This window comes from Pelophylax lessonae (genome assembly GCF_965119305.1).
Source record: "Pelophylax lessonae genome assembly, chromosome: 4".
Taxonomy (NCBI): Eukaryota; Metazoa; Chordata; class Amphibia; order Anura; family Ranidae; genus Pelophylax; species Pelophylax lessonae.
In genome coordinates this window covers 630,838,122-630,856,772 of record NC_138771.1, presented here as the reverse complement: position 1 = coordinate 630,856,772, position 18,651 = coordinate 630,838,122, and the positions used below count along the sequence as shown (strand labels likewise).

At 46.0% G+C, this 18,651-nt stretch overlaps 1 protein-coding gene across 1 annotated transcript in view; it reads right to left on the bottom strand.

Moving 5' to 3' along the window:
* The window catches only part of LOC309552861 (uncharacterized protein), a gene marked incomplete at its 3' end in the record, with an annotated part of 214,407 nt that overhangs the window by 169,763 nt on the left and 25,993 nt on the right, over positions 1-18,651 (bottom strand). Inside the window, exon 2 of the mRNA XM_082253772.1 lies at positions 7,690-8,085. Coding sequence (XP_082109898.1) covers positions 7,690-8,085 — 396 coding nt within the window. The remainder of the gene's footprint in view (positions 1-7,689; positions 8,086-18,651) is intronic.

The following is an 18,651-nucleotide window of genomic DNA, read 5'->3' as shown; positions in this document are numbered from 1 at the left end:
GAGGGAACTCAATCCCTCTCAGAGGGACTCCACACACTTCTCACATCCTCATCAGTCCTACGCGAGAAATGATCATATATTCTTACCAATTTCGCTTGTCCCCCTAGCTTGCAAGGCTGACCTCAAGTAAGTGGTTTGGTCCGACCACTCCTTGGTGACGCTTCTGCTTCAGCGACCCCACTACCTCGCCTCTCTATCTCCTAGCATTATCTTTTTTTGGTCTTGGACAAATTGGGCTTTGGTCCTAATTTCATAAATATCCTTAGAGCTTTATACTCCAAACCGGTGGCTAGGGTGCGGTTTCAGGGTTGCTACTCTGACCCACTCCCTATATCAAGGGGTACATGTCAGGGGTGTCCTCTCTCACCCCTCCTGTTTGCAATAGCGATGGAAACTTTGGCACAAGCGATTAGATCACACCCTGATATACACGGGGTCCAATGCGGCCCGCACACTCACAAATGCGCTCTTTTTGCTGACGATCTGCTCGTCTTCATCACCTCTCCACTCATCTTCCTTCCGAACATTTATACACTCCTGCAATCTTTTGCCACTTTATCTGGCCTTCACATTAACATGTCCAAGTCCCACGCTTTAAATATAAATATACCAGAACAGGTGCTATCTGGCATTAAGCCTCATTTTCCCTTTATCAGGAGTTAAAGTTCCATCCCATACCTGGGTATCTCCCTCACGAATAGAATAGATGGGTTATATGAAGCCAATTATCCACCTCTTTTCCGTAAACTCAGTCAAGACTTACAAAGCTGGTCTTACCTTCCCCTATCCTGGCTGGGAAGAATCCTTGCAGTGAAAATTACGTTATTGCTGAGAATTCTTTACTTCTTTAGGTCGCTACCCATTCCCTTGGTAGGGACCATGTTAAACGCTTCCAGGCTAGAATCATATCTTTCATTTGGGGATCAAAAGGTCATAGATTAGCGAAGGGGCTATTGTTCAGATAGTGTAAAAGAGCGGGATTAGGTGTCCCAAATCAAATATGGTATTATCAGGCTGCCCAACTGGCACAGATATCGGTAATCTACTCTCGTGCATCGAAACCAGATTGGGTGCACATGGAATGCCACTGCACACCATTGATTTCCTTACGTGGTGCCTCCCTAAATACAGACCAGCCATTTTAGCCCCAATACTCTCACATTCCTTAGCTCTATGGGACAGGCTTAAGGGTAGATCCGAACTCACCTCACTTACGCCCACTCTTACTCCTCTTCCAAAACTGCAGCTTCCCGCCGGGCTTAAATATCGTAGAATTCAAATGGTGGCTAGACAAAGGCTTATACAGGATAGGACACTTTTTCACCCCCTCAGGACCCATCCCTCTTTCTTACTGAAAAAGTAAACTCAAGATGCCCAATTCAGAACTCTTCAGGTTTTACCAAATTAAACATTTCTTACATTCCATATGGAAAACTAAGCCATTACCTCCCACGGCTTCGGCCTATAAGGGGTGGTGTGGTAGTCATGGAGCAGAGGGGGATCTCTTCTATTTACGAGTCACTTTCCGGGGAGTGGCTCCAAGTTGAGCTATGCTCAGGCTTGGGAGAAGGATTTATCTCGGGTTTGGGAATCGGAGACATGGTACTAAGCTACGCAACGGGCATACAAGGGGATTTTGCATGTTACCTTAATAGAAGCCAGTCTGAAAGTCATAACCAGATGGTACCTTGTTCCGGAAAGTTTACACCGCTGTTTTCCCTCATCCTCGCCACTCTGCTTCAGGGACTGCTCTCCTAAGGGCACTTTTCTGCACACATGGTGGGAGTGTCCGAAAATAAGAGGATTCTGGAACAGGGTCTTTCATCGGATCTGCAAGGTTACTGGAATATCCGTACCTCAAACTCCACCGATAGCCCTCTTAAATTTCGCTCCGGACAATGCCACCAAGGGCCGAAAAATGCTGATTCATTATATGCTCTTAGGGGCAAAATTAACCATAGCTAAAGCATGGAAGAGACCTACGATCTCTTTCACCTTGCTTAAAATAAAAATCTCTTGGATCTGTCTAGTAGTCTCCTGAATACATACCAAAAATTTGAGACTATTTGGGAACCTTGGGCTACTTATACACACACCTCGCTGATCTTTTAAGGGTTCTATCTCACCCTGTTAGTGGCTCTTGGGACCTCCATGGCGTATTTGTATCCCATTCTTACTCTTCCCCTTTTTTCCTTTCCCTCTTCTCTTCTGCTGTCCCGTTTGTCTCATCTTACCCCCTGGTTTCTCTGTCCATCCTTTACCCCCATTGGTAGGTAACAATTTTTGTTTGGGTAACCATACCAGAATTCCTGTTGATCCTGCTCTCCTACAGTTACTCTTCTACAGGGAAAATGCTACTTACACCCCTAATCTGTGCACAGACGTTCCCACTCTCATGTTATCTGCTCCTCACCAGTGACCTTAGCAAATTAATTTTTTGCTATATAACATTCCCAATAAAAAAAATGTAAAAATCTGATTTTTTTCATCCTTTTAGGCCAATTTGTATTCTGCTACAAATTTTTGGCAAAAAAAAACAATAGGCGTATTTTGATTGGTTTGCGCAAAAGTTATCGCATCTACAAACTAGGGGAAAGATTTATGTCTTATTTATTTATTTTTTACTAGTAATGGCGGTGATCAGCGATCAGCGATTTTTAGCGGGACATCGACATTGCGGCGGACAGATCGGACCCCTGACTGACATTTTTGACACTTTTGGGGGGGACCAGTGACATTACTACAGTAATCAGTGCTAACAATATGCACTGTTACTGTAATAATGACACTGTCAGGGAAGCGGTTAACTCAGAGGCGATCAAAGAGTTAAGTGTGAGCCTAGGGTGTGTTTTCGAAATGTGAGGGGGGTGGGCTTGTGGAATCAACACAGAGACCTGTGATCCTAAATAGGAGGATCATAGGCGCTCTGTGCTGGTTCCTAAGAGAACAACGGTCTGCTGTGTTTACAGCAGACCGTCGTTCTCTCTCCACGGGGAGTTATAATGGGTGCCTGGTGGCAGTCGCGGCCACCGGCCCCGTGAGTCAGCTTCCCCGATGGCTAATGGGGGCCCCCAGGATCGCTTCCGTGGATCGCCATACAGGTACGACGATTCACGCAGCCGAGTCAGCCGGCCGCAGTATATCTGCAGCGAGTGGTCGGCAAGTGGTTAAAATGATTGTAAACCCTTTCATATACCCAGTGAAGTAGACAGGTGCAGATTGCAAAAATTTGTTTTATATAGATTCCTTATGTTACTAATTTTGTTCCATTTATTCGTTTCGAAATTTGTGTCGGTTCATTTTGTTACATTTATTCATTTTCTAATGAATTTCAAATTCCAAATCACAAATTCGTAATCGCTCTAAAAATTTGGAATTTGATAGAAAAGGAATATTCAAAACTAAACTAAACGAATTTCAATGAAATTTGTTTCTATTTTGATAGATTTGGATAAATCTTCCGAATACCCAAAAATGAATCCGCATTTATATTCAGACTGAAACAAATCACACATGTCTATAGTGAAGTGACAGGTGATACACAGAGATGAAGCAAATCCTCCCACTTGAGTTGTATCTGTTTATCTGCCGTCTCATCTTCAGAGCCCTGTAAGCACATCAAAAGGTATTTCTGAGTTTCAGAAAAGAAGGGGTGGAGAGCTGCTGTCACACACTGCATAGCACAGAGCTGAGTGTAATCTGACACCTGAGTAGAAGCGATGGACACCCCACCCCCCCCCCCCCCACCACCACCACCACCCTTACACAGTCAAATAGGGAAATATTCAGAGCTGTGGCTATCAATCACCAGCTGTGTGTGGGAGGAGGGGTGAGACTGTCTCCAGAGATTTTGGGGTAACTTGATAACCTGTCAGAAGTGATGCAGATAGCAGAGGAAGGAGACGACAGACAGAAATCACACTAAGTGCTATAGATTGTGGCAAGTACACACTATAGAAGGATAAGCTTTGTGCATTTTTCATGTCAGAGGTATACAACCACTTTAATGATCACAGACTTGCATTATTGTGTGTCTTCTATCTGCCTGGACATCAGCTTTAAGAAGGAACTTTCTATGGAATGAAGGAGCAGATGATATAGAGCAGGGGTCCTCAAACTAACAGAGTCCTGAACCCGGCCTGCCGCAGCCAGCACCACTTTACTCACAGATTACTAATAGCCTGAGGCCCCAGCATTTAGAGCGGAGGAGGATTTAAATTCCTCCTCCTCCCTCGCTTCGCTCCAAGTGGTTTAGCTCCACCCACCTCCTCCATCATCTCAGACAGCATGGTCAGAGAGGAAAGAACTGCCAGGACTCGAGAGCTATTGTCTGTTCTGAGGTGAGGCCAGACATCACAAGTCTCCCGCGACTTGCGGGAGTCTCCCGCCTTTGGCCGGCGGCTCACAGACACCCGCTAGTGCTGTGCGACCTCCCAGCTGCCGCAGAAGACTTAGGATGGCTGCAGTCAGTAACATAGCTGTTGCTTCCTGTATAGTTTTGGCTCTGTCATAGGTGGAGTGATATGAAATGCACTCCACCTGTGACACAAGCCATACAGGAAGCAGCGGCTCTGCTCTCTACTGCAGCCACTGCTTCCTCCAGCAGTACCTGATGTCATGATCAGCATTACCCACCAGCAGTAACCACACCAGCAGTACCCACCAGTAGTAACCACCAGCAGTAACCGCCAGTAGTAACTGCCAGCAGTAACTGCAAGCAGTCTGCAAAATAAGAAGAAAAGGTATGTGCATTAGCGTGCGTAAATTGTTGCAATATGTTTTTTAATAACTAGTTGTGTTTTGTCATAATATGTCATGTCCGTGTCCATACTTGTATGAATACGAACATGACATTTTCTGGCTGCCTAAGTGACATATGCTAGGAGGGAAAATAGCCCCCAGCACATAACTGTAAATATCCCTGCATGTGCAGTGTTTCTGACTCCTACCACCATGACCACTTCAAATCACTGAAGTGGTCATAATAGGTTAGAGTGCTCCTTTAATATCTCTCAGAAGAAGTAAACCTCTTTATACTGATTCAATTCCACTTCATCATCCTTTAGTTGGGTAAAATTAGTGCGGGGGAGTGCCACCTCCTTGAAATTAGTTTTTGCAAGTTGGGATGCCTGGGTGAGGCTGACTGAGCACCGAGGATGGATCATGTGTGTCATGGGGGGCCAGGCACTGCAGAGACCCATACAAAGAGGAGGGGTTCATGCTGGGACTTGTGGTCCTTTACTTTTGGGGGATGTGACCCCCCCCCATAAGTGAAGGGCTACAGGTCCCAGCATGAACCCCTCAGAGCTGAGGATGCGATACTCCCCAACTAGTTATAGACTACAGGCCTCATCATGAACCCATGAGATCTAAGGGGTTCATGCTGGGATTAGTAGTCCTTCACTTTTTTTTTTTGGGGGGGGGGTCACATCCTTAGATCTCAGGGGTTCATGCTGGGACTTCTAGTCCATCACTTTTGGGAGGTATGAACTTCCTAAAAGTGAAGGACTGAAAGTTTCAGCATGAACCCCTCAGAGCTGAGGACGTGACACCCCCTCCTAACTAGTGAATTACTGCAAGTCCCAACATGAGCCCCTAAAATCTAAGAATGTGACCCCCCCCAAAAGTGAAGGACTACTAATCCCAGCATGAACCCCTCAGAGCTGAGGACATGACAGCCCCCCAACTAGCGAAGGACTATGAGTCCCAGCATTAGCCCCTGAGATCTAAGAATTCGACCCCTTAGATCTAACGGGTTCATGCTGGGACTTGTAGTTATTCACTAGTTGCTGGGGGGGGGGGTCATGTCCTCAGCACCGAGGGGTTCATACAGGGACTTGTCTGCACTGCTTGCACTTTAGTTCCTGAGGCCATGGTGGTACAAGTCTCCCAGGAGAAATGAATTGTTTCCTGGAGTAGAATTTTTTTCTCCTACTTCCACTTTTACTTCACTACATTTTTTCGATGATTTCAATACTTCTACTCCAATATTTTTTTTTTCTGTGCTGCATAGTTACTCGTTACTATTATAAAAATTACCACTGCCAGAACAGTAGATGGCAGGTTTCATGAAGCTCAAAACGTGTATTATTTATGAAAATAAATGCTACTGTATGTATAAATAAAAGCTGCATTTGAAATAATAAAAAACAATATGATGTTCAAACTTTTGACTTCTTTCTTTAATAACTACATAACACAGTACTTGTACTTTTACTTTCAGTACTTAAGTAGCAAAATTTCTTAAAAAAAAAATACTTGCAATACTAAAGTACAAAAAATGTTGAATACTTTAGTACTTCTACTCAAGTCACTTTTTGATCGAGCACTTGTACTTTTACTCAAGTATGGGTTTCGAGTACTTTATACAACTCTGTGCATATCTGATTTATATAACAGAGTGAGCAGGTATATGTGCATAGAAATGCATTCATATTTTTTTCAAACTATAGTCCAGCCCCCAAAAGTGTCTGAGGGACAGTGAACTGGCCCCCTGTTTACTAAGTTAGAGGACCCCTGATCTAGAGTATTGCCCTGATCCTGACAGAATAAATGAGGTTTTGTGCCTCTGTCCACCTGAACAAAAACGTACACCAAGAAGGTACAGCACATAACAGAGCTGCAGGGAGGCTGGCATTGCATCATTAAAGAAGAGCGTTTTGCCCCGGTTCAGGTCCCCTGAGCTATAACAAAAAAAATGAGAAACGGCCGTACACAGGTTTTTTTTTTTTTTTTAAATTTACCCATGAGTATCACCAAACACATAAAACATGTGTTATATCCACCACCCTACTTCCACCTTCTTCAGGCTAAATAAAGATGGGCTGAAAAAGTCCTCCTCCTGCAGGGTGATACAGACAGAAGGGGGCTATGAGTCTGTTATCCTCCTGCAGGGTGATACAGACAGAAGGGGGCTATGAGTCTGTCCTCCTCCTGCAGGGTGACACAGACAGAAGGGAGCTATGAGTCTGTCCTCCTCCTGCAGGGTGATACAGACAGAAGGGAGCTATGAGTCTGTCCTCCTCCTGCAGGGTGATACAGACAGAAGGGGTTATGAGTCTGTTCTCCTCCTGCAGGGTGATACAGACAGAAGGGGGCTATGAGTCTGTCCTCCTCCTGCAGGGTGATACAGACAGAAGGGAGCTATGAGTCTGTTCTCCTCCTGCAGGGTGATACAGAAGGGGGCTATGAGTCTGTCCTCCTCCTGCAGGGTGATACAGACAGAAGGGAGCTATGAGTCTGTCCTCCTCCTGCAGAGTGATACAGACAGAAGGGTCTATGAGTCTGTCCTCCTCCTGCAGGGTGATACAGACAGAAGTGGGGTTTTGAGTCTGTCCTCCTGCAGGGTGATACAGACAGAAGGGAGCTATGAGTCTGTCCTCCTCCTGCAGGGTGATACAGACAGAAGGGGTTATGAGTCTGTTCTCCTCCTGCAGGGTGATACAGACAGAAGGGGGCTATGAGTCTGTCCTCCTCCTGCAGGGTGATACAGACAGAAGAGAGCTATGAGTCTGTTCTCCTCCTGCAGGGTGATACAGACAGAAGGGGCTATGAGTCTGTCCTCCTCCTGCAGGGTGATACAGACAGAAGGGAGCTATGAGTCTGTCCTCCTCTTGCAGGGTGACACAGAGAGAAGGGAGATATGTTCCTTGGGTGACATAAGAAATCTACTTATTTTACACATTTTACCTTTGAACCTTATATAGGTCCCATGGTTGTTCTGCCACTCTTCCTTTGGTTTCCCATTATAGTAAAGTGAGATCCTGCAGCAGAACATGGGTCCATCCTTTTCCCTCAGTTCCTTGATTCTGATTGTTGCTGTTCTCTCCAGCTCCGGGTTTCCCTCCATGCTGATCCGTCCTGTATAGGCTGCAAGTGTGTTCTTCTCAGTGTGATTATAAATAAATTCATTTCTTCCACATCTACCTCCTGTTGCTTGTCTCCAGTACACTCTCACCTCTGCTGGTTTATAATAATTAGGATAGGAGAAGTTACAAGGGATGATCACCGATTCCCCCTCTTCTACCATTATGGAGTCAGGTTGCTCTGTACAGTACGGCTCATCTTCATCACCGGAGACATCTCCTAAGGAGAAATCAATTATATTCATCATTTCTCTGTAATTAATTACTGTAACAATACTTCAAGAGAACCTTTCATTTTTAAAAACACTATTCCTTAAATAATTTGGATAATTTTTTTTTTTAACCAAACTTTTTTTATTGAAGTAAAGTAGACATGTACAAGTAGAAAAATCAAACTTTTCTGTGCATTAACAGCGTAACAAGTTGCATGAAAAAGTTATACGGATACAGTCTAGCAAGTGTCGCTGAAATAACAAAAACATTGTTGAACCCTATCATTTCTTGCGTAGCTACTGTAAAGGTAGTTCTTTCTCCACACACTAATAACCACTACCTATCCTAACTACTCATTCTTTTCGGATAACCTACTAGGCTTGGAATGGACAGCAGAGAGATACTCATCACCCCCAAAGGGAACACACTGTGATCGAGTACCCCTTAGTACTGCTATTAGAGGAGTCAAGTGCGCCACTACCTGCCTCCTTAACCCAACTAGGTTATGCTGAGTTCGTCAAAACTTTAGCTAAAAGAACAACCATCGCCTGCAGGCTGGTCTACCATAGGGTTCTCCTGGAGCCCGTCATGGGCCTAGGTACTAGGTTAGGTTGGACAAGGGTAAGAATAGAGGGTAAAAAAAAAGGGAGGGTATGGAGGGGGGGTAGGGAAGGGAGGGGGGAGGGAGGGGGGGATAGAGATAGGGAGAGGAAGGGACAACTGGGTGCCTGCCACTGGAGGAAAAGCCCTGAAATTGCTCAGAGTCACGTTAAGTTAAGTTAGCGTCAGAGGTCCTGAGAACCAGAGGTTCCTTAACTATTTGTACTCAACACTAAACTTTGTCAGTAGAAGCCTTTAGCCAAAAGTCCCAATTCTTATGGAACCTACCCGCCCTTTTTTCTTTATACGCCAGCATCCTTTCCATTTCACATTGAGAATGTACTCTCCTCTTGATATCAGAAATACAAGGGATCATAGGGGACTTCCAAAGTGCAGCTATCGCTATTCAGGTGGCAAACAATATGTGCGCCGCTATTATTCTACTATGAAAAGGGAGTTCATCCACACCTATACTTAAGAGCGCCATAGCTGGGTTCAGGGTACACTGACGTTCACAAATGTGTGATAGTAGAGAGGAAACCCGTCTCCATAATGGGCGGATCTTCGGGCAGTCCCATAGCACATGGTACAGGTTACCCCTACCTTGGCACTCCCTCCAGCACATAGATGAGATGCTAGAGTCTATCACGTTCAGCCTAGAGGGGGTCATGTAGTACCTATGTAGTATTTTTTGGGCATTGTCCCAATGGTCAACACAGGCCGAGGCCTTGGTATTAATTCTTATGGCGGCCGACCACCTAGTTATGTGATATTCCCTGTCTAAAACTTGTTCCCACTTTAGCATAGTTTGGGTTTTACGCACAAGCGAACACTGATGAAACAGCTTGTAGAAGAGCAAGATACCCTTAGTTTTAGTTTCCTGGGAGCCTATAAGAAATTTCCAGATATGGAGAGGCACAGTAAGATTGGGGAGGTGGGTGCTTTTACGCAATGAGTGTATACGGTGCAGAGTGAATGCTTCCAATACACTGGGCTGTTGGTTAGTAGGTTCCTGAAAATTGAATCCCTGCTGTCGCAATTGAAAGACCCGGAATCAAGTGTGGATAGACAGCTAACGGGATGGAAAGCTTTTTTACCCTCAAGTCGCCAAAGTCAGTCCTGAAAAATCTCTGCCACGCAGATATAGAGGCCATAACAGTCAGGTATGGAGGTCTCTTAACGTTGTGTGCAATGCATGCAGCCATTGCCAAAGCCGGTAAGTCATGGCCCACAGTCACCTGTCGTTCAATTTGATTCCACCAGTTATCTTCCTGACTTGAGAACCAGAATTGCGTGTGGCTTAAAAGCGCTGCATAATAATAAGCTTGAGCATCCGGTAACCCCACGCCACCTATAGTTTTAGAGTCATAAAGTTTGGAGATAGCTATCCTAGGTCTCTTTCCGTCCCAGATAAACTGCCTGAGTTTGGAAGCCAGTTTTTCAAAGAACATTTGGGGGTTAGGAATGGGGAGAGTTCTGAAAAAATACAGTAATTTGGGGAGAATTTGCATTTTGTAAGCTGCTATTCTTCCTAGCCAGGACAGATGGACTTTTCTAATCTTTTGGAATTCCGCCTCTGTTTGGGACAACAGTGGTGGGAAGTTACACTTATAGAGGTTTTCAGTCGGATATGTCAGCTGTATCCCTAAATAGGTGATAGAGGGGTAGTCCCAGTCACATGCAAATAAGCCCCTGAGAGCTGCCAATTGCCCTTTGGGTATGCATACAGGGAGAGCAGAGCATTTAGTCTTATTCACTTTTTACAGGGAAACCTTGCCGAAATCATCTAGGACAGTTTGAACCGCCCCTAAGGAGGTCGCAGGGTTGGTCAAGGTAAGGATTATTTTGTCCGCGAACAGTCCTAGTTTGTGTTGAGTGGATCCTATTTGTATACCTACAACTTCTGGGTCCGCCCTAATGGCCTCCGCTAACGGTTCAATAGCCAGTGAGAACAAAACAGGAGAGAGCGGGCACCCCTGACGCGCCCCATTGGAAAGTGTAAAGCTTTGTGATAGTAGGCCGTCCGTGTAAACCCTCGCCGAAGGAGCAGAGTATAAAGCCATTATAGCCGAGAGGATACCACCCCCAAACCCAAATTTCTCTAAAGTAGCCGACAAATACCCCCAGTGGACCCTGTCAAACGCTTTTTCGGCGTCAAGCGCCAACAGCACCGATGGCGTCCGATGGATCTGCAAGTGTGAGAGCAGATCGATCATACCTCTCGTGCCGTCAGGCGCCTGCCTTCCATTGACAAAGCCCACCTGGTCCAGACCTATGAGGGTCGGGGTAACATGAAGCAACCTGTTAGCTATCACCTTGGCATATATCTTAATATCCACATTAAGGAGTGAAATGGGCCTAAAGTTTTGGGGTGCGTCTGTCAACTTCCCCGGTTTGGGGAGAGTGATTATCACTGCTTCTAACATTTCCTTAGGAAAGGAACCCGTAGAGAGTGCTTCATTAAAAACTTTAGCTAGGTGAGGGGCCAAACTTTGAGGGAATGTTTTATAATACTCGGCGGAGAAGCCATCTATCCCTGGCGATTTGTGGAGAGGGAGTGATTTAATCACTGAAAGAATTTCGTCCTGTGTTATAGGGGAGTTCAACTCAGTAAGTGCTGAGTCCAGACTCGGGAGGTGGAGGGCGTCTAGGAATTTCTTTATAGCTGCCCCAGTGGGCACCGAATTAGGGTCAGAGTCTGCGAGGTTGTAGAGAGACTCATAGTAGTCCTTAAATACTGCGGCAATATCTGTGGGGTTAGAGACCACATTGTGCATCCGATGGTGCCTAATATACGGGATACGGGCCTTTATGCGTCACTGTTTCAGCTGGGAAGCCAAAAGCTTCCCCGCCTTATTACTATGGGAATACCAGGACAGCCGCATCCTCTTATAGTGAAAGTCATACTCTGCAGTCAGTATGTTCCTAAGTTCCAACCTCAGGGCCGTTAGTTTCGTATGTATCTCGTCATTCCCCAGTTGCGTCGATTTATGTTGCCTCTCTAAAGCGGCAATGTCATTTTGCAGTCCCTGTATGCGTCGGTCTTTATCCCTCCTTACCCTTGCCGCCTGTTGTATGAGAAGACCCCTTGCCACAGCCTTGTGAGCACACCAGACTGTGGCAGGAGAGCATGAGCCCCCAGCATTAATTTAAAAATATTCTGTCACCTTCTTGTGTAGGTCTGCACTGTGTTGCGGATGGGATAATACATACGTGTTGTTTCTCCACAGTGGCCTATGAACAGTGTTGGTTCGTTTTTCCAAGTCTAACGTGATCGGTGCATGGTCCAACCATGTAATAGAATGGATACGGGCATTGGAGACTTTTTGGAGAGTAAACTTGTCCATCAGAAAAAAATCTATCCTGGAGTACCTAGCATGTACTGCTGAAAAATAGGAGTAGTCTCGTTCAGTGGTGTGGAGACATCTCCAGGGGTCATACAGGCCCTCACCATAACAGAAAGGACCTATATTCTGCCTGCGTCTCCGCCCCACTGAAGAACAATCAATATCAGAATACATAACAGCATTAAAGTCCCCACATATAATCAGAGATCCCTGTTTAACACTATTTGCCATATTTACCATTTTCTTGATAAATTTAACTGTTTTTTTGTTGGGTGCATATATGTTCAGCAAGGTATAGGGAGACCCATTAATTTCCGCCACCAGTAGAACATATCTACTCATGTCATCATGTTGTTCCTCAAGCAATTTGAAAGATATTGTGTCCCTAATCGCTATCAATGTTCCATTACGTTTGGCTGATGCGCAGGAAACAAAGACGTACGGGAACTTGGGATGAGAGCAGCTTGGGGTTCGGTCCTTACAAAAGTGTGTCTCTTGAACGCAGACGATATCACAGTCAGTTTCCAATGCAGTCTTCCAGAGATTTCTCCTTTTTGCTGGGTGGTTCAGGCCTCTGACATTGAAAGACATCAACCTAAGTGACATGACATCCTTCCGAGGTGCTCCGGCTCCCTCCAGTGGCAGGAAAAGGGAAGGCAGGGAAAAAAGAACAGGTGTAGGTCAGGGGTTGGAAACAAAAACAGGCCATAACCATTGGCCAACATAGCTGGTATTTTGCTGTAAGCATAGCGTTTATATTGTAACTGTCCAGAACTGTCAGGATGGGAGAAATCTCGCAATCAAGACTGGGGTGAAGAAACATGAGCCATGCCCGGGTCCAAGGGCACCAGCTAACACGTGCACAGCAACACGTTAACTACTGAAAGTCAAGTGACTTGTTCTCAACAACTTTCGGAGAGCTGTCTGCGACCCTCAGGTCTGCTTGCTTGCACTAGAACTGCCCCTGGTACCAGAGGCCCTAGATTGCAGGTTTTCTTCTCTAGGGAGAAGCCCCCATTGGCACAGGAGATCTAGACCTTTAGCCATTGATTGGATCACATGTGACAAGTTATTTATAGAAACCATCAGCTTTGCAGGAAATCCCCACTTATAGAGGATCTTGTGGTTCCGTAATATTTTAGTGATAGGGACCAGGTTATGGCGGGCTGCCAACGTAGCTTGTGAAAGGTCAGCATAGAGCGCGATCCCCCCATAAGGGTCAGGTAGAGAGGCATTCTGTCTGGAATATCTCATTAGTTGGTCCTTCACATGGAAGAAGTGAATCCTGGCTATCACATCTCTTGGTACTGAATCTGGGATATGTGCTGGTTTAGGTAGTCTGTGGGCCCTGTCAATAATCACATCCGCAGTAGTGAGGTCTGGCAGTGTCTTAATCATCAGCTGCTGCAGATATGGAGTGAGCTCTGCCGGTTTCACAGATTCAGAAACCCCCCTGAATTTTATATTGTTTCTGCTGGACCTATCTTCAATATCTGCCACTTTCAGTTTCAGCTGCTTCAGCTCCTCTTCCAACTCAAAGTGCTCATCTACCAGCTCATTGTGGGTCCCAGTGAATTCATCCATTTTTGTCTCCACATAATCCACTCTCTCCTCCATATCAGACAGTTTCCTATTAGTAGTTTTCATATACGACTCCATGTCCTTTTGAAGGGCCCCTCTTAGTGTTTGTATTAAGTCCTTCATAGCGCTATCTGTAATGGGCTGCCCTGTGGTGGGGAAAGCATCCAGCTTCTCCTCCATCTCCCCCCTATGTACAGTGTCCATAAAGTCTGAAGCCTGAGCCCCTGAAAACCACATCCTTTGCTTTGCAGGGCTAGCAGTAGGGGAGGATGACTGTAAAGGCTGAAAGTCAGCCGACTCACCCTGGTTCCGGTCGGATGGGGATGGATGGATGCTCCCTTTGCCTCGAGGAGACCTGCTGCGGTGTCTGGCGGCGGTGCCTTCTTGCCTGGCGCGGCCCGGAGCTGGAGTGAAGAAGTCGGACAATTTCTTCGGCTTCTCTCTCTCCTTTCTCTTCCCCACCGATGCCATTATGTTCCACGGGTGTCCGGGGTGCTGTGAGGCGCTTTGTGGCCAGAAAGCCCTGCTGTAGATGCCGCTGTGTGTTGCTATGTAAGACCCGAGGTTTAGAGCAGAGGGCTCACACCGCTCCGTCCATCCGCTCCGGCTGCCGGCTCCGCCCCCCAATTTGGATAATTTTAAATTGCAAGGATCCTGGCAAAAATATACATTTTTTTAAATGTATGTACGGTATTTCAAATAAAAAATAATTATTTAGGTCAGTGCTGTATGCCAAGACCAACAACGCCCAGGCCTAGGGCAACACTTAGCAGGAGCCCGCACAAAAAAAAAACTGCCTTCTCCCGGCTCCCACTCGGAAAGAGTCCCCGGTGGTTTGCATTACACTTTTAGTATAGTGCCAGTCTTTTGGGACTAATTTAGCCAGAGGGCAGTGTCCAGTCTGGCACCCCCCATAAAGCGGTCACACTGCTACCTGCCGGTATATGCCAGTGAGGACATTCAGACAGACTTAACCACACTTAATACCACTAGTCTGACGGCCGCCAATGCTAATAAGTGTGGCACTGTAGCCTAATGCTATGCTATGACTACCAGGACCTCTTCAAGGGTTATCTGCTTATCCAGTTCTTCCCGGTGAGAAGCTTTGAGGTGGTAAAGAGTGGCATGGGACAGAAGAGTTTTGGCTCGGAATGGTCGTAGGTGGCAGGATTGGAGTAAATTGTGGGGAAAATAATGCTGCGCCACCCTATAAATTTATCAAGTGTAAGTCCAATAATAAAGTGTAATAGTGTCTACAATTGCTCAATGATAAGTCTTCTAAAGAAAAAAATATATTTCCAAATACACAATTCATAATCTATGATACAAATGGCTCCCAGTGAAATAGTGGATACAGTGATAAAGTGCAATAATGCTCTAAAGATAAATTTCAATCTCTGGATGCACATATAACTTCCATATATGAAACAAAAAAAAGTCCATAAATCCAAAAACAAACATGCTCCCAGTGAAGGCTTCAGTAAATAAAACATCCAAAAGTGCTTCAGATAAAGTGCTCTGTGTGCATGCAGCCCTCCGTACCACAAGACAACACCATGGGCGATTCAATACACAGTGACCAGCGTGCCCCCCTTTCAATGCGCAATGACCAGCGTGCCCCCTTTCAATGCAGAGAGACCAGCGTGCCCCCTTTCAATGCACAGTGACCAGCGTGCTCCCTTTCAATGCACAGTGACAAGCGTGCCCCCTTTCAATGCACAGAGACCAGCGTGCCCCCTTTCAATGCAGAGACCAGTGTACCCCCTTTCAATGCAAAGACCAGCATGCCCCCTTTCAATGCAGAGACCAGCATGTGGCGTGCCCCCTTCAATGCAGAGGTTATCATTTGTGCCCCCTTCAATGCAGAGATCATCATTCGTGCCCCCTTAAATGCAGAAATCAGCATTCTTGCCCCCTTTCAATGCAGAGAACAGCGTGCTGCATGCCCCCTTCAATGCAGAGATCATCATTCGTGCCCCCTTTCAATGCAGAGACCAGCGTGCTGCGTGCCCCCTTCAATGCAGAGATCATCATTCGTGCCCTCTTTCAATGCAGAGACCAGTGTGCTGCGTGCCCCCTTCAATGCAGAGATCATCGTGCCCCCTGCAATGCAGAGATCATCGTGCCCCCTTCAATGCAGAGTGAACAGCGTGCCAACTTGCCAACCCCCCCCCCCCCCGGCTTCTTCTCTTCAGTCCCCGCATCTACTCAAGTCCTCCCGCCTCCTCCTCGGCCAATGCCATTGGCCGAGGAGGAGGAGGATCCGTGTGACAATAGCGAATTTTCATTCGCTATTGTCACACAATGGGTGGGCTCGGGGCGCACTGCTCTGCGCCGTGGATCCACCCTTTCCTACTAGAGCCAAATTGTAATACATGGGGAGTCAGGGACTGTCTGTGAGGCGGTGGCCTGGAGGAGAAAGGGGTTGACGTCACTGGTTGCTAGACGCTAAGCGGCTCTAGCCTTGCAACCAGTGCAGTGTGTGGGATCCGGCTGCATCCCTGCAGAGAGAGAGCGCCGACAGAGGACAGAAAGAGCAGCAGAGTGGTCAGCGGATCAGGAGGATGATATACAGATGGTCACAACTCACAAAGCGGTTCTGCGAACTTCCGAATATTTAGTAACTGGTTCTGTGGAACCGGTGCGAACCGGCTGAATCCCACCACTGTGCGTGTCATCACGATTCATATGAGTCGGGTGTGCCTCCGCCGAAGCCGCGAGACTGACTCACTGAACCCCTGGGGTTCGATCGAACCCAGGTTAAGAACCATTGGCCTAGCAGGTCGGAGTTACTTCACGGTCCAGGGAGTGCGGAGGAAGTGAACATATTCAGCAGCCCCCGTGGGGGTCGAGCTACAATAAGGTAGTGGCCTCCTGGGTCCTTAATCTCTGACAGGAGTGTAAAGGGAACTGGGCAATGAAAAGCAATAAGGACTCTTTTGGTTTTTGAGTCCTTCGAGGCTGTGAAAACTTGTGGGTAAAGAGGACCAAAATGTTTAGGAGTGGTATGGGGGTAAAGTGTGTCTCCTGCAGGCATACTACGTGGACCTTGACAGAGGCAAATGAGTGGAAGGCCTTGGAGCACTTATGAGAGGAATTGAGGCACTAAAGTTAGAATGTTGAGTGGTCCCATAATGAGTAGAAAGAAATAGTTGCAATGCACTCAAATACTGTAAAAATCTCTAGCCTGGTACTAGAAAGGGGAAGGGTGGGTGAAAAGCGGAAGGGAAGGATAGAGCAGGATAATAAGAATGACAGGACAAGCCACCAGCCGTAACTGGTGGAAAAGGAGATGAAATGGGGACCCCAAGACAAGAAAAATACTGACTGTCCAAGGGTCAAAAAATTGTCCATGAAAGATGCCTATCATAGTTATGGGCACAGAGGGAGACACATTGACAATCGCTGATATAACAATATTAACACTAACTAACATAAGCAAGTAGAAGAGAACCCATTAACTATTGGGTGCCCAGTGTAAGTTGGAGCTCAGAGACCAGAGAATTTAAAGAGTTGTAGGGAGAAAGAGAGTTGGTGAAGGGAGAAAGGATCATCCCTGAGGACCAAGGTCATGCCCCTGCGTGAGCAGTAAATACAACAAACAAAGTAGTTAGAAATAGAGCAAAAGAACAGTGCTTACTACTTAACGCAGCCATAGGCCTAGAAGCCACTTGCCAGGGGTCTGGTCTAACAATTATAAGGGTAATACAGTTAAGAGGATGTACCTGTGAGGCAAGTGGGCCAGGGCCCAGGCTGGGCTATAAAGCTGAGGTAAGACAAGGGTTTTAAATATATTAGCATCTAATAGAAGCATAAAAGGGAGAGAGATACTCAAAAGGACAAACCAATTGTGGGTCATAGGCGACCAAGACCACATAGAACATTGGAAGATATACTTGAAGAGGGAAAGGGGGGGGGGGGAGAGAAGAGGGATAGAAGTGGGGGGGAGGGGAGGGCAGGAATGCAAGGGGAAGCACTAGGAGGGAAGAGGAAATTTGAAACCAAGTGTGTTCCGATGGACCTTGGTGGCCAATGTTCAGATTAGTCCTAAGTGACTAGAGCATGCACAGATAATCATTCTAAAAAGGTACAAACCACAGTGTAGGGATAATAGGAGAGGAAGTAAGGTAGGAGGGGTTAAGGGGAAGGGAAATGGAGGGGGAAGTACAAAGGGTGGGAGGAAGAAGGGAAGAGGGGGGAAGGAAAGAAGGAAGGTGAAAAAGGGCAGGTGAGGGGATGGAGTGCTTAAAAATTGGGTCTGCGGACAGGGTCTATAGGTCAGAGTAACTAACAATACTGAAAAGTGAAATCAGAGACTGGGCAAAACTGAGTAGCATAAGAAGTATGTACATCAGGGTAATGAATAAGGTACATATCAAAAAAGACCTGTAGTGTCTAATGGTGCCGTGGTAGGTAAAGTAAAACAACCCCCCTTCTGGGATCCAGCATCGTTGTTGACTCTAGGTCCGGAATTTCTGTGTTCAATAAACACAAAAAAACAGCAGGCCGTACGACAATTTGATTTCTCAGATGGCATTCTCCGTGGAAGGAGAAAAAGCTCTTGGAGGACTGCTTGTAGGTCTTCTGTCCATCTGCAGGTATAATTGTGATTCTTGTAGGAAAATCAAACCGAGAAAGGAAAACCCCCATTTGTAGATAATATGGTGTTACGGCAGAACTTTTAGTTGAGGTATCATGGCTTGTTGCTTCGCAACTGTGAGCAAGGAGAGGTCCTGAAAAAGCTTGTATATGTGGCCATGGAAGATCAGAGTTGTATAAAGTACTCGAAACCCATACTTGAGTAAAAGTACAAGTGCTCGATCAAAAAGTGACTTGAATTGAAGTGGAAGTGCTTGATCAAAAACTGACTTGAGTAGAAGTACTAAAGTATTCAACATTTTTTGTACTTAAGTATTGCAAGTAGTTTTTTAAGAAATTTTGCTACTCAATTACTGAAAGTAAAAGTACCAGTAGTTTTGAAAAAAAAAATGCTACTCAAGTACTGAAAGTAAAAGTACAAGTACTGTGTTATGTAGTTATTAAAG